Source organism: Leptinotarsa decemlineata, unplaced genomic scaffold, assembly GCF_025532065.1.
Source record: "Leptinotarsa decemlineata unplaced genomic scaffold, Ldec_3_MD MMD2_tig00001393_RagTag_RagTag, whole genome shotgun sequence".
Classification (NCBI taxonomy): Eukaryota; Metazoa; Arthropoda; class Insecta; order Coleoptera; family Chrysomelidae; genus Leptinotarsa; species Leptinotarsa decemlineata.
The window spans coordinates 4504261-4519793 of NW_027412562.1; the positions used below are offsets into that span (position 1 = coordinate 4504261).

At 33.8% G+C, this 15533-nt stretch overlaps 3 protein-coding genes across 6 annotated transcripts in view; 1 reads left to right on the forward strand and 2 right to left on the reverse strand.

The window, feature by feature from the left end:
• The window catches only part of LOC111515532 (uncharacterized), a 177677-nt gene that overhangs the window by 78522 nt on the left and 83622 nt on the right, over window positions 1–15533 (forward strand). The gene's annotated exons all lie outside the window — the stretch shown is intronic.
• LOC111515641 (lipoprotein lipase) overlaps window positions 1–15533 on the reverse strand; it is an 82350-nt gene that overhangs the window by 15367 nt on the left and 51450 nt on the right. The gene's annotated exons all lie outside the window — the stretch shown is intronic.
• On the reverse strand, window positions 4036–10428 carry LOC141482496 (uncharacterized). Of its 3 annotated transcripts, XM_074175844.1 has the most exons (9): window positions 10176–10428; window positions 10040–10119; window positions 8065–8288; window positions 7954–8004; window positions 7809–7883; window positions 7692–7756; window positions 5438–7006; window positions 4826–5019; window positions 4036–4341 (listed from the first exon to the last, which is right to left on the reverse strand). In XM_074175844.1, exons 1-9 carry the CDS (start codon window positions 10178–10180, stop codon window positions 4106–4108), a joined length of 2499 nt encoding a protein of 832 aa, XP_074031945.1. In that variant the 5' UTR covers window positions 10181–10428; the 3' UTR covers window positions 4036–4105. The 3 variants fall into 3 exon arrangements, with proteins under 3 accessions (XP_074031945.1, XP_074031944.1, XP_074031946.1); XM_074175843.1 differs by having other exon boundaries at window positions 10040–10216; XM_074175845.1 differs by lacking the exons at window positions 10040–10119; window positions 10176–10428 and having other exon boundaries at window positions 7954–8003; window positions 8065–8201.

A 15533-nucleotide genomic window follows, 5' to 3' on the forward strand; every position in this document is an offset into this window, starting at 1 on the left:
CTCTGATATGGTAGAGCATTGAGACACGCTTGCCCATTACATTGGCCACAAGCTAAAGAGCATTGCAAGCCCGCTTTCCTGCATCCGCATTGCGAACCACAACCACTCTTGCAGTTGCAGAAAATTGTATTTAGCAAATCTTTTGGAGCAGGTGGTAAAATTGTCATGATAGGCTCCAGAAAATCGTTTCGCATTGCCCAACCCCATACCTAGGCTTCCAAATCATGTCCTAACCAAGTTTGAACTTGATAATATACACGGTTGAAATGTTGATGAGCAGCTGCACTTGTTGGTGGAATATTTGAAAGCTGCACAGGTTTATTAAGTTTTTTAGACTTGACGTGATGCATATGACGAAGATGATCGAGACTTTTCACAGTTTTCGGAGCATTATAGACTGCCAATAAGGTGAACAATTTTCTTCCTCAAATGCTGCAGCTAGTTCATCCAAATTTGTCAGTTTCTCAAAAACTTTTAAAAATGATTTTTTCCCTTTTTAAAAAGCGCAGAAGTTGTGTCACAGACACTCAATGCGTGCAGAAATAAAATATGTTTTTTAGGATGAGGATAATTATCAAAACTTTTAGTCGAGTATATCTTCGTTTTTACATTACCTTTCCCAACTTTTTTAAAGAAAATTTCTTGTTCGTAAGACAGTGTACGCCCAATTAAAATGACAAGTAAATCAATATCTTATCCTATTATAACTGCGGTTTTTTAGACTTTGATTCTTCAATTGCAGTTTCAACAGTAAGAACATCCGCATCATCTCTGGCTTGTTTAGTAGTAATATTTGCAGCTTGTAATTTTTCAATTAACATATTAATGAACTTATCTTTGTTATTTCGATTTGATAAGAATTTTTCTTGAGTAACTGGTACAACCATTGTTTCATCGAAACAAACTTCATACGTTTTTGAAAGTGCAGCAGGTCTTCTCTGCTGCTCCATAGCTTTTACGTTCTTACTGTAGTCTGAATATCCATCAAATACAACAATTATTTTGGAACTGTAATGCCTTTGTAAATAATTATTTTTTAATTTTAATAAACGGTTATCAGTATTATTGAATAGATATAGATTTAATGCATGAAGAAAATGATAAAATATAATATAATAGTTAATAAAAATTGACAAATATTTATAATCATTGATTTCTCGATAATTCATCAACTATATATGGCGCTTTTTCGACCGGAGACACCGGTTGACCTGAAGTGATGCTGTGACCGCGTGCTCTCCGCCCTCTATCTCGAAAACGGTTCACCGTATGAAAAAAATTTTTTAACAAAATTTGTAGAGAATTTTGTATTCTACAATATTGATAATAAATACAAATAGCAAAAAACCCATAGGAAATGAGATATTTCCAAAAAAAGCGCAAAAAACCGATTTTTGTGACCTTTGACCTTGAAATTTAATAGTTGCTTACACCCTACCATATGTAGGTTTTGAGACAACTTTTAGGGTGTCAATATACAAGTATTTACAGACTTACAGCTGGGTATCTCGAATTCCGAGATTTTTACCTAATTTAAGCTTTAAATGACTGGATTATGACATAATTTCATATTTCAAAACTCCTTTGACATCTGTCGAAGAAGTAAAGAAATAAATTATCAAAAAGGAATAACCGCCAAAAAGAATAACAACTTTTTTGATAGCCAAATTTGTTGAATACGACAAGTTTCTGATGAATAGAAAAATTTTCTTTGTGAAAAATACTTGATTTTACGCAGTACCTTATCGGGGTGAACTAAAAAGTTTGCCCTTCTACACTTGTATAAAGTTCTCCATTATAATTTTTATATTTTTCAGATTGTGGAAGGTAACAATTACCCAAAAAAGGTCAATAAAAAACTGGGTATTTGTGTTTTTGAATTGTTTATTTTCTTTCATTCTTTGAAATGCTATATATATAAAATATATATATATATATATATATATATATATATATATATATATACATGCAAAATGTTTTATACACCTCCAAATTACAAACCCGTTGATCGCAAACGCCTCTGAAATCGGAGGCCAATTCGAAAACTCGGAGGCCAAAGCGTTTCCTCGTGTATAATTCTTTCATTCACATTTTTACGTCATCAAACACTCTCTTGCAAAATTTTGTTTGGAGTCCATTTCGAGCGGTATACATATATAGTTATACAATATAGTTCGCTAAAATTCCACTGAGTGGCGCCCTGGTATAATACAGTTATATACCAAAAAACATATTGCAACAGAATATGCCTCCGACTATAGGTAATCTAAATGGGTTCCGAAACATGGCAACGCTGTAAGAGGCTACTTCGTACGGTCATTTTATCCTTGTATATTTTAATGAAATCGAAAGATTTTCTCAAGTTTCGTGTAGGTGAATAGACCTCCAAAGTATAAGTGTTTGTATTTAGCGCTCATCGGATTTCATTTCATAATTGTTATTTATATGTAATTATCATATTTTTTATGCTAAAATACAATTACTGCAGAAGAATACTCGAGGCGTTTTGTCTGTGTGAAAATGTTGATTCACTTTGTATTTGAATCGTTGTAGATTATATTCATTCCAAAAACGCTTTCAGGAAGTTATACCGAGTTGAATCTTGAAACGATGAGCGGTTTCAATTTGTCGTGTACCTCTGGCAAATATCGCTTTTGGTGGAATTAAGTGGGCAAAATCAGTTCATGAAAGTATTTATAAAGAGAAACAAATCTTCATTTTTTTCACGTTATTAGTTTAATGAAGGACAAAATGTTCCTTCTAAGTTTTAGGAATTTATCTGATGAGCTGATTTGATTCATTTTTCATATTCTGAAATGTTGAAAATCAAGATGAGAAGATTATAAATATCTTCTGCTATAACCTCTATAATTTTTATTCACTTTCAAAAATTCAATTGATGTTTGTCATGATTATTGCCATCTAGTAAAAACTAAAGGTATTTGTGTTACTACAATTTTACAGTAAAAAGTTTTCGAAATATTACTTCGAGAAATGAAGAACATAATTACGAATCAGATTTATACACCATTAGGAAATATAAACACAAACCATGTGATACTAATTATTTCGCTAGTCGGTGGAAAATGTAATATTGAAGTAGGAGACAATAGGTATATGACTTTAATATGTTCATATTTTAAGTTTTTCATTGTACCTGTGCCAACCAGTACCTATTGGAATTTTATTTTTGGAAGACTTGCCCATTAATTGATTGTTAAGATATCCAGGATGCATGTTGATATTATTATCTCAAAGACCATTCCTTCTGATAATCAGCAATGGATCTACTCTGAGAAAATGCATTAAAATAATATGCACAGGGTTCCATATCTGTTTATCCAAGATTTGTTTTGTTTTATGATGAGTCTCTAAAAATAGAAGCTCCATTTTACCAATGTCGTCAAATATTTTTCCTAACAATCTCTGTCAATTCATTTCCCCCTTCCGGGTACAATTTTTTCACATACATGTTACCAAGTGTGTTCTATCTTAAACTCAAATAATTCCCACTTTCCAATGGCTTTCACCTAGTTTTCATGAATATTGAAGGACAATCTGTGATTGATTTAGGCCAATTGAATCGTAGAATACTATTATTATCTTGCAAACATTTCCAAAGGCATCAATACAACGCACAACATAGAATACAAAATTATTTCATGTCCTTTTTTATCTTCTGTACATTTTCAAATATAGTAAATCTATCAAGTTATTGTGTAGGTTTTGTATTTTATGTCATACCTTTCAACACGGAAAAAACTAGTTATTTGTACGATGAAATTGAATTTGGAAACACGGGCAAAAGAATAACAGTTTCGAATCAGTAAATCCTTATCACAACCAATCTTTCTACATTAAATGAAAATATATTCTAGAATTTAAATATTGATTTCAATAATATGAAGGTATTCATACAAAGTAAATAAGAATAAAAAATAAAATATTTTGTATTTCACTAAAAAAGGCATAATCTAAAAGGGAATACAAAAATAACAATATCAAAGGAAAAATGAATTGATTGACTGAAATTGAAAAAGGAACCAAAATATATTCATTGAAAATACAAAAAACATCAAGCAATTGAGTAGAATGTTATCCTTGATTATTTTTTCCTATATATATTGTAAATGAATGTTTTCACTCTGGTCCAGTCTTTGTTGTAAAACACATCTGGATATTTGTTTATCAATTCCAAACATTCTTTTTTTCTAGGGGCTTTTTTTGAGCTAATGTTATTTTCAAAGTAAGTTTTTACTAATCCTGCCTGTTCAGCTGTCCAAGCTGTTCTACCAATTATCTCAGATTTCAATTCAATATGTTGCTTATGTTGAGGTTTCACTAAAATAATAAAAAATAAACTTTATGATAGACAAACAATAATATATTCAAGTAAAGGTACAGCAAGCGCCATACGTGACCGCAAGTCCGCCCCCATGTGCATAAACTCATTTTCAAAGTAACCCTTACTGTACAGCTCTTGCAAGACATACAATTGCTCTGTACAGAGGCGTATCATTACGTGTCCTCCAATGCTGTTGGCGTTTGGCAGTGTCTGAATAATGTTTATTTAAGGATAAGTGTATAATTATATAACATTTTAATGAACTGTACTACTACCTATAATACTAAATGAAATATGAAAAGAAATTAAAAAGAAGTCATGTTCCATTTGCTACTCTAATTAAAACTAATTATAGTAACCACATGGGCCGGCAAGAGGCTTATCGGATTCCAATAGTAATTTAGTTGGGAGAGTCTATATCTGTGTGATCGCCACCATCACGTTTGTCGCTTGCTGTAATAATTTTCAGAATATATTTACCTAATGAATTAGGTACTGCAACTGAATGTATGTTTTGAGTATCATCATCATTTTCCGATTCTTCTTCAGCCAACTCTTCTTGTGGGTTGATATCAATTTCATGTAATGATTTACCTTTATATATATCCACTCCTCTCTCCATCAGTAGAAGAAGTTTCGATATTTTCGCTGTCTGATATATATCCTGGGGTAACCTAATCAATAATTCCAAGAGAACAATAAAAATGCTTTACTCATATAGTTTATATTTCTTTATGATACTCATCATGAAAAATGTTAAAAGCAAGTCTTCGATACTTTTTTGAGAAAAATTAACAAATTACTATTCTTGAAAACGAATATTACTTTTGAACGATGAACTTTAATTTTCTTGTTAAAGAATTTGATGAAAAACCATAATGAACGTATTGCAAAATACTTTTTGTGATATGTCTGAATAAATAAATAAATATATCTATGAGTTTTGGCACACCTCGTACAACAAAAAATATTTTGCCAGTTGTATTTTCAAACGAAAATACTCTACATTGAAGTCAGATTTTCTCATATTATTGATTAATTTGAAGATATAGAAATGACTCACAAAAAATACCATCACTCAATAATTTTTACCTGTAATAATCATTGTGGGTCTTTTCTGTGTGTCCCATGAATTGTGCAAATTGTTCTGTTTCTTCCTGATTGAGATTAAGGATCTGCATAACTGTGGCAATTTGTTTCCGCAATTTGTTAGATGAAATCTGATCGGGATATTCTAAACCGGCTTCATGTGCAAATTTGCGAATGACAACATCGCCTCTTGTCCATTTCACAGTTCCTGGAGATCCAAATAAATAAGGGTTGTTTTCAGGAACAATGTTCTGATTTTCGGATCGGATTTTGAGAAAAAAATCTATAAACGTTTGTAAATATGGGGGGAAAAGAATTGCTACTGGTTTGCTACCCTTACCACCTGTTACAATTCGCTTATAGTATTTTGTTAATATTTTTTCTGATTCGGTTAATGCTTTTTCACATTCTTCTTGGTTAATTGAATTAACAGATTCGGTGTAAGTAGTGAGCTTTGTATAGTGAACGTCGCCAATTCGTTTTCTGTTGAATAAAATGGTTAGGGCAAGAGAAGCCTGAACCAAATTCTTGAAATGTTTTTTGTTGGTATAGTCTGATTCAAGAGAAGCCATTGATCTATTTGCTATCAGTGTGACATATTCCTTGAATTTTGTTATGTCACGAGTTAATGGCAGCAAAATTGGTTTTTCCCATTGTTTTTCCCTAAGATCTTTAAAAGCTAAACTGCTTATTTCAGTCGTCCACTGGGAATCTATTAGTTCTTGAAACCGTTTTGTTTCTGTTAGAATTTCCTCTCTATTGGTACATAAAAACGAGGGATCTTCTTTTAGAACAAGACGTATGAGAAGATCACATACTTGCTTTAAAGATGTCCCAATATGAGCGGAAAGACTTGGTGATCGATAACTTTTTTTTTCCATGTCATATCCCCCAAGCCTTTTAGCACATTCTATTGCTAAATCAAATAGTTTTGGTTTCAAAACATCTTTGAGTGCATACTGCAAATTATTCGTCATTTTTCTAAACTCAATTAGGAATCTTGCTAATTCACGCATTTTATTAGAACAAACTGATATTATCTGATCTCTTTTATGTTTTTTAAGATAATTTTCACCAAAAGAATATATCAAAACATCAGTTTTGGCAACCATTGATATTTCATCTGGTTTCATTCTTGAAAATACCTGTTCCTTAACCCTCAATTTGTGTAAGGTACTATTTTGATCTAACGAACAAGCGATAAGAGTTTGAGATAATGCTAATTGATTCTCCCCAGTTCGAGAGCTATTAATATCTTTAAGCACACATTTTTGCTTGTGGCGAGTCAGATAGTTTCTTGTTAATAATGCTTTACAACGACTGCATGGATAATATTTTCTATTTTCAGTTGGGTTGCTATATTTTGGCCGTAAATTGCCTTTCAAATATTCATTGAAATTGCCAGCATTTCTAATCAATCCTATTATTTTTTTCCTTTCTGCATGTTTTTTGGGAAACGAAAGCATTTCTATGACTTCTTTGCAGTCATTATGGTTTCTTTCCAAGTGACGTTCAAAGTTTGTCACTTGTGACAAGCAATATTTACAAAATGTTTTCTTCTTTTTAACATAGCTGAAAAATTTAAACGAATAAATTAAATTAAAGGCTGTAAACTGGTACATTATTTTTTTTTGAAAGTATCTACTCAGTAGTTCAATTTGAAGGTCAGTCATGAAATTCTGAAATATTCAGAATATACACTTTTAGGATTTTTTATCAGTATATAAAAACGGAAAACTTCGATTGTAGAAAAAGAAAAAGTTAAGAGTTATTTTAGAAGTTTTCAATTTTGATATATTGACGAAGAAGTAAACATGTTGAGAAGAATATTATATAAACATCAATCGCCTAACAAAATACTTGTGCTTTAGTTTTTATTAAATGGTTTGATTTAGCTTGCCGTTTGTTCATTCATTTTTTATTTGTTTGAGTTAAATTCAGTAATTGAAATAGGACCCTCTTCCGATTGACAGATTGATTAAATATTTGGTTCACACCTTCAGTTCTGATGACAATACAATTCAATACGTAGGTACATTTGATTCACCTTCTTGTATATTATCTACATCATTATTATCTTTAACGTCAATAAAACCGTTCAACTTATTTTTTTACTTAATATATTATGTTACTGATGGTCGTCATATGCATATGAAATGCTGATTTATCGGATGCTTTTTCAATTTGATTTGAATAGATTCGATATGTACATCTTTTCTTCGCATGCATTGACATTGTAAAATACTTCTGTATTTACCTAACATTACAAGAGGGTCGTGAAGAATTCAGTTTGTCAGCAAAGTCTATAACTGGATTTGTTCCCTGAAAAAATATTATTAGACTGATATTACTAAGGCAGTGATTTCGGACATACCGTGCAAGATTTTTTGAGAACCACATCATCTATTATATTTATTTTATTTGCAGATTTGTTTGCCACTGGAAGATCCTAAAAAAATAACAGAATATATCACCAATATAAAACTGTGCCTTTCTGAATGTTATCAGTTTTCACTCACCAATATATATTTTTTTTCATTTGAATTAAATCCATCATTCATGTAAAAAATCTGAAACACGATAAGAATTATTTTTTTATGAAACTGAAAGAAGTAAGAACTGATTCCTACTTTTTTTATTTCTCGTTCTGGTGAGTTCTTGATTTCCTCATTATTGGCAAAGTCCTGTTTCAGTGACGTTTCTGGACTACAGTCTATGTCATTGTACCCATCTTTTGTAATCAAAGATGAAACAGATGGAACATATGTTGGATCTTTAAATGAACCATCCAAGTCATCATCAATATCAAATGATACATCTAGAGATGGGGCAGGACTGCTATCATATCCTTGATCTGTATATGAGAAAATCAACAATAATTTGGAAAAAAATTAATATTGATAATTTTGTTCAAATCTTGTATAAGAAAAGTATGATGATTTGTATAAAAATTGTACCACAATGTTCAGAATATCACTCAAAATATTAGTTATCTTCTGTGCAAATAGAAATCAGCTAAGTTGAAGTAGTAGATATGTTTGAGTTGCAAAAGATATTTTCAGTTATTTTTCATACATTACATTTTTCAGTTGATCTATGAATTGTTTATAACAAACATCAAATCCATTTTTGGTTTTTTTATAATACAGTGGAACCATTAAATTCTGCATATAAAAAATAACGATAAAAACAAACTAAAAACTTCTCATTTGATTTATCTGAATTTTGAAGAATTATAATAATTATTATTCTCATCATCATTCTAAAATTTTTTACAATGAACTCTATATTCTCTAAGGCTTAAGATACCACCGGTGTCTCGTCAGTACTGAACGAGTATTGTTTAAAAAAAATCTGTTTTTTCGTTAACCAGCTGTCGCACCACTACAAACGACAACCCTCAAAAGTCGAAACTTGTGCGAGCTAAGAATTACCGAGGTCTTACCTTTCAACGTGTGAGTCCTAACACGGGTTGGACGACGCAGGAGCAACTGAAAATCGGTCATTCAGACTAGGGCTTGAACCACCGACCAACACGGCAGTCAATTCTAGTTACTGAATAAAGCACCCACGTCGAACCGCCTGGCTACCGCCCGACCAAAAAGTGTGACCCCGACGATGTAGATAGTAATATGCACTTGCAATCACATGATATCAAATATAGTAGTATACTTCGGAATATTATGACCATCATTGTTATTATAATAATAAAAAATTGGAGACATTTAGTCAAGGTAGTAATAATTGAGCTAATTTACTTCCTAACTAATGATCCACTTCCTGAACAGCAATACTTATTGAATTACATTAAACTGATTATTATTACCGTCTTTATATTGGCTCAGACTGGAGATCAAACTATTCACAAAAAATCAGAATCAACTCAACTCAATACAAGCTTAGTAGGAAGAGTGTATACCTACCACATTTGCGAATTAACTTTCGTTCTATGCAGAGAGCCAATTGAACATTTTCCAAATAATGAATTATTTAAGGTTTTTGAATTGTTAACCCATGATTAGTGACAGTTTGGTTGTCTCCAAGTATACTATTTTCAAGATAAGAATAAAATGAAGATATATAAACATCGTTTAGCAAGCGCTTGGATGGGCAACGATTCTATAACTAATCGCACGTTGAAAAGTAGAACCTTGTTAATCTTCAGCTCGCCAGAAGTTTCGACTGGTATGAGGACAACTGATTGACGGTAAAATTCCAAACCCAAAATCCCAATGTCAATCTGAGCTCTGCGTCAACTGTTGAATTTACAAAAGTTTTGAAAATTCTATTGATTCTCTACTCAATTTTTGATGTTACTCAAAGTACTAAAAACTAAACATATCCATCATTAGTTTCCTAGTTTCATAAAAATGTGCCATTTTATCTTTTCCAAATTAACAGAACAATTAACAGAAAGCGATTATTTTTCACTTTTTTGATTATTCTGATTACTTTTCCACGGCTTGAAAAATGTGAACTTTTGGGATCATCCTATAAAAGTTGTTTTCAATTTTATTTGGTCGATTTCATGAACGGTTTTGGTCAACCGTCCGCAGTTAAATTTCTCGTTTTTATGTGCCGAATTAAAAAAACATAGGTACTCACCTAACAAATAATTTTCATTATCTTCAGCCGATATCACGTCTTGTGCTAATTGCACCATCAACTTGGTTCTCGTTCTAAGTCTACCAATATAAAAAAGCATTTCAGTCAAAAAGTTATTGAAAATTAATTTACTCACCTCATTGTCTGAACATATAATAATATGTATTATAACTTACTACCTCTATTGGAAACAATAAATGAATGCGTAGTAAATATCGTACACTAACTCGATAACATACGTACGACTGGATATAATACGATACGAATTGCAACTTGGCAACCATGTCGGAGGCAAATTGATCATAATTTCTCTAAAGATATATACGGATGAGCCCGTTAGCCTAATTCATGTCCGGAGGCATGTTCATTCGTAAGATTAACCTTATCATACATTTGTGCAAAATTGTTTTTTATTTACCCCTCTCCTATGATTAGGGTAAACAGTCAATATTTATTACTTTTTGCATAGAATATACTTCATTAAAGTGATTATTCATGGAGGAGGCCTGGGTGCCTGTTCAACGTATGGAGGCATATACGATAGCGGTGCAAATATATATATATATATATATATATATATATATATATATATATATATATATATATATATATATATATATATATATATATATATATATATATATATATATATATATATATATATATATACCAGATTTTTCAACAAGCTTTGTCAATCAAGCTTTGTCTTGGACAATAAAGTATATGTGTATCTCATCAACACAAAGTCAATGATTTCCGATAACTGAAAATCGAATTCCTTCAGAAATTCATTACACGAACTAGGCTGAAGCGGACAACAAACAATGGATTTGTCATCGCTCCATCTGCCTGTGAACTAGGTAACCAACAGCATATCTAAAACTGTTGATCGAAGAGTGTTTGCTCAAATGATTTTTTGTAACAATTTCAAAATGAGCTAATCGCATTGCCGACTCTTTAGCCAAGGAAGCGGCTGGACTAAGAATTTTAGGACCCAGTGGCACCTACGGCGATGACTTCAATTTCCTACAAAAGCTTCATAATTTTTATTTTGTCAATACCGAAAAATCGAGTAGAAACCGGAAATATTTTCCGGTGTTATTCATATTGGGAAATCGAATTTTTGAATGAGCTAATCCTCTATTTCACTTGAAAAAATTTCAAACGCAAATATTTTTTTAAATAAATTATTAGATTTTCAGATAGGACCGAGAAAAAAATATCGCCTTATAAACATACTTTCTGAAGTTTGCTGCTCAATTCATAGCTGATAAAAATTATTATGAAACATTTTTCCAATTTGGTTGAAACGCTTGTTTGCCCATGATGGCAAATGAATTCGAGGGTATATTATTGTCCTGAATTATTCGTAATAATACGTTATAAACACGCGATCTTATGAAAAACAAGGTGTGTAGTGTTGAAAATAATACTGTTGAATCGCCGCCAATTCTGCTCCTGTTTTGTTAGGGAGGAGTTTTACTGATGGAAGGTTTGGCTAACAAATGTTTGCAACTTTCTAACATAAGCGGGTAGCCTATGTTAGCTACGGTGTAGAAGTGAGAGTAGTATTTATACCCAAACCAGGTAGGATGGACTACACCCTACCATAAGCATTCCGACCAATTATTCTCACATCGTTTTTCTTAAAAACCATGGGGAGACTATGTGAGCGATACATAAGAGATAAAGTACTAGTTCACAACCCACTTCATTCAAATCAACATGCATATACTCCGGGAAGGTCTACTGATTCTGCCCTTCACCATGTGGTTGGCAGAATCGAGAGATCATTGGACATAGATTCATAGATATCGAGGGAGCGTTTGATAAAACAACCTTTCCAACAATTACCCAGCAAATACGCTCTAGGAATGTACCCCTGGTAGTAGGAGAATAGATACTCAAGATTATTTCTAGTAGAGCAATAAGTATTAATGTCGAAAACATCACAGTGAAAGGACTGGTCATGAGAGGATGTCTACAGGGAGGGGTCTCATCACCCCTTCTCTGGAACATAGTTCTGGATACCCTGATTAATCACCTTAACAAAAATGGATTCTATACAGTTGTATACGCAGATGACATAGTTATCTTGCAGAATGACAAATTCGTAAACACACTGTGCGATAGAGCGCAAGAAGGGCTCAAATTAATAGAAACATGATGTAAAGAACACTCACTGTCGATCAATCCCAAGAAGACTGAGATTGTCCTTTCCACCAGGAAAAGAAGTTTAACGGGCTTAAAACCCCCCGAAATCTTCAAAAGCAAACTAAACTTCCCTGAAGAGGTAAAACACCTTGGTACTATCCTCGACAGGAAGCTAACATGGAACTCTCATCTACAGAGTAGAGCAAAGAGAGCATACGTGGCATTGAGCAATGTCGGAGGACAGTGGGACGCGCATGGGGTCTTTCACCCCGTGTGGTCACCTGAATCTACACTGCAATAATAAGACCTATGTTAACGTATGGAGCCATTGCATGGGGACCGAAAGTTCTACAAGCATCGACCATCCAAAAATTATACCAAATACAGCGAATGGCTTGTTTAAACATCACAGGAGCCATGAGAACAACACCAACCGCGGCAATGGAATTGATCACAGGTCTGACCCCTCTTGATCTCTACGTTAAGGAGGTTGCGTTAATGGCCATGGTACGATTGCGCACGGCTGGTGTAAACCTCGAAGTAGGAATGGGTCAATTGAGGCTGGGCCTGTGGTGTGAAGCGCTTACTGCGCAACCTCTGCTGCAGGCAACAAGCGATGCAATTGAACCCAGGTTTGTGTTTGATGAACCCTACAAAATACAAATTAAGCAGAACATAGAGTCAGATGATACAAATGCAATACGGATGTATACAGACGGCTCAAAAACCAAAGAAGGCTCAGGGTGTGGAGTGTACTCCAGATCACTAAGCCTAAGAATTAAGTGGGAAATGGGAAGAAATACCAGTGTGGTCCAAACAGAACTGGCTAGTATCTCAATCGTCACAAAAGAATTAACCAAGAAAGGAATTTCTGGCAAAAACATAACAATATGCACTGACAGCAGACAAGCCCTATTAGCCTTGAACAGACAACGTATAACCTCAGGGCTAGTACTAGAGTGTCCCATGATTTTGCCAAAGCCTCGGTAGATAATAACATTATCCTAAGATGGGTTGAAGGGCACGACAGGAGTAAAGGTCACCTTGGGTGACCCTGGGAAGCTGGCGGCGAAGAAATATATGGCAATGACCAAGAAAAATCTACGCCCAACAGTAGGATTTCTGACTGGCCACTGTCAACTGAGGAAACACCTCCATAATATGGGACTGGTGGGCACACCTCTATGCAGGATGTGTGAACAGGAAGATGAGACTGTCAGGCATGTCCTGTGCACGTGCCCGGAGTTATCGTCAATAAGAGAGTGTGTGTTCGGCGAGTCTTGGCCTACACCTGCCGATATAAAGGAGATGTCTCCCAGCGACCTGTCCACCTTCCTGGAAATGACAGGATGGACGATGACCTAGGAGGACAACTCTTCGGGAGGATATACATGTGGCCTAAGTACTGTGGGCTTACACTCACCCTGCCTACTCCACAGATACAGATTTACCCTTTTCACCCCATGGGGGTAACCCCAGTTGGAATATTCAAAAACCGTTTTTATTACACATCTAGAACATGGAACAAACCTATATACAAAATTTCAGTCTCCGAAAACAGGGATGAAAAGTTATTTTCATATGTAAACGCTCCCCTTTTCTCCCCAGTAAGGGCGAAGGGCTCCCTAGTTGAAATATTAAAAAATCGTTTGTTATTGCACATCTAGAACATGAAACAACCCTATGTATGAAATTTCAGCCTCCGAAAATATAGCGGTACAGAGAATCAGTGATGATACCAAAATTCGGTATTGTGAAAATGAATTGCATTCAATTAGCGAAGAACCGAATATTTTGAAATATTTTGTTTTCTGACGACTCCACATTTGAAAGTAATGACATGGTAAATAGACATAATATGCACTACTACTCAACAGAGAGCCCCCATTGGATGAGAGAAGTCGATAACCAAAACAGATGGTCGATAAAAGTTTGGGGAGCATTAATGGGAATAAGGTCATAGGACCATATTACTCCATAAATGGAGAAATTCATAGAGATTTCATTCGAAATTATTCATCAGATTTTCCGGAGAATGTACCAATTAACGCAAAGCCTTGGTTACATTACCAACATGATGGCGCACATCCTAAATAGGGTGAGGAGGGTGAGGAGGATTTTGAAAAGATGCCGTAGAAGTAAGTGGATTGGAAGAAATGGACCTATTCACTGGCCCGCACGATTCCAATACCTCACACCCCTAGATTTCTATCTATGAGGATATGTTGACCTAGAGGTTTATCAAGAGGAACCAACGACACCAGAAGACATGAAAAAAAGAGAATCAGAGAAATTTTATGGTTTCTGATTGAAGTTCGTAGTGAGATTATTGCTTTCACTCAATCATTTCTTCATACTTTCCTCAATAATTAAATTTCCGATGGAAATTAAGTAATCAATTCATACAGTTTCTGAAAATTCATAGTGTTGACTATTCTGGGATGGCCCTATGTACAGGGTGTTCCATATGAAAAACTGAAAAAGTGATCTCGAGTTTTGTTTACCCCTGTATAGAAAAAGCGCCGTTGGGTAAACTTTTGAAGACGTTGAAAACTTTCCTCATTCAATTTGATTGAGTATCCATTTGATTGAGAGATATTTAGTGTTGAATGGACCCATTTTTTTAAAGAAATTTCACTATAACTTTTGAACCACCTGGTATGAAACCGAACAAGCCTATATTTTTGAGAAGCACTCTGCCCAAGAAACTCACTCGAGTGAAAATATCTGGAGTATTCTATTAAAAAAACATAAGTTTTGTCTGCCACACATTTATTGGCCATCATGTGTACAATTATTGAAACAAAGCTTTTATCAATCTCTACAACTTTTTCCCGAAATATTTTTTATATCTCAAATTTGGATACATGTTAACCAACAATGTATTCAGCCAAGCTAGAGTAGAGATACGCAACATATGGAAACCCATAATCAAGCGAAAAATGGCCAACTCCCGCCAAACGGTCATCTCCCACTAAAACTAGTGAAGCGGTAAAAGGAAAGCAGAGATAAGTGAAAGTACTCAAATGACCTATAAATAGTCAGCTCACGGAGGAATCGGTCCAGTCATCACCCGAAGACTATTGTGGATATTAACAATCGAAACGTCGTGAATTAACTTGGCTTGGAATCTCTTAATTTTTCAATTTTATTTTATTTATTTTTTGTTCAATTTGTTCCATTTTTACTTGTATTTCATTTCACTATTATTTCATTTCAGGTTTATTGCTTAATATAATTGTTTTTTCAGCTATTCATTTTTATTCTTCTTCTTTAATTTTTTATTCTTCTTCTCACGGATTTCAAATCATTTTATATAATATCAGACAATAGAAGTCCG

What these genes read in the sequence shown, in the direction of transcription:
- LOC141482496 (XM_074175843.1), bottom strand. Translation starts at nt 10,139, where the DNA reads ATGCTTTTTTATATTGGTAGACTTAGAACGAGAACCAAGTTGATGGTG. An exon ending in TTCTCAAAAAATCTTGCACG is followed by an intron (nt 7,757 to 7,808) that starts GTATGTCCGAAA and finishes ATATTTTTTCAG; the next exon opens with GGAACAAATCCAGTTATAGA. An exon ending in ACCCACAATGATTATTACAG is followed by an intron (nt 5,020 to 5,437) that starts GTAAAAATTATT and finishes ATTATTGATTAG; the next exon opens with GTTACCCCAGGATATATATC.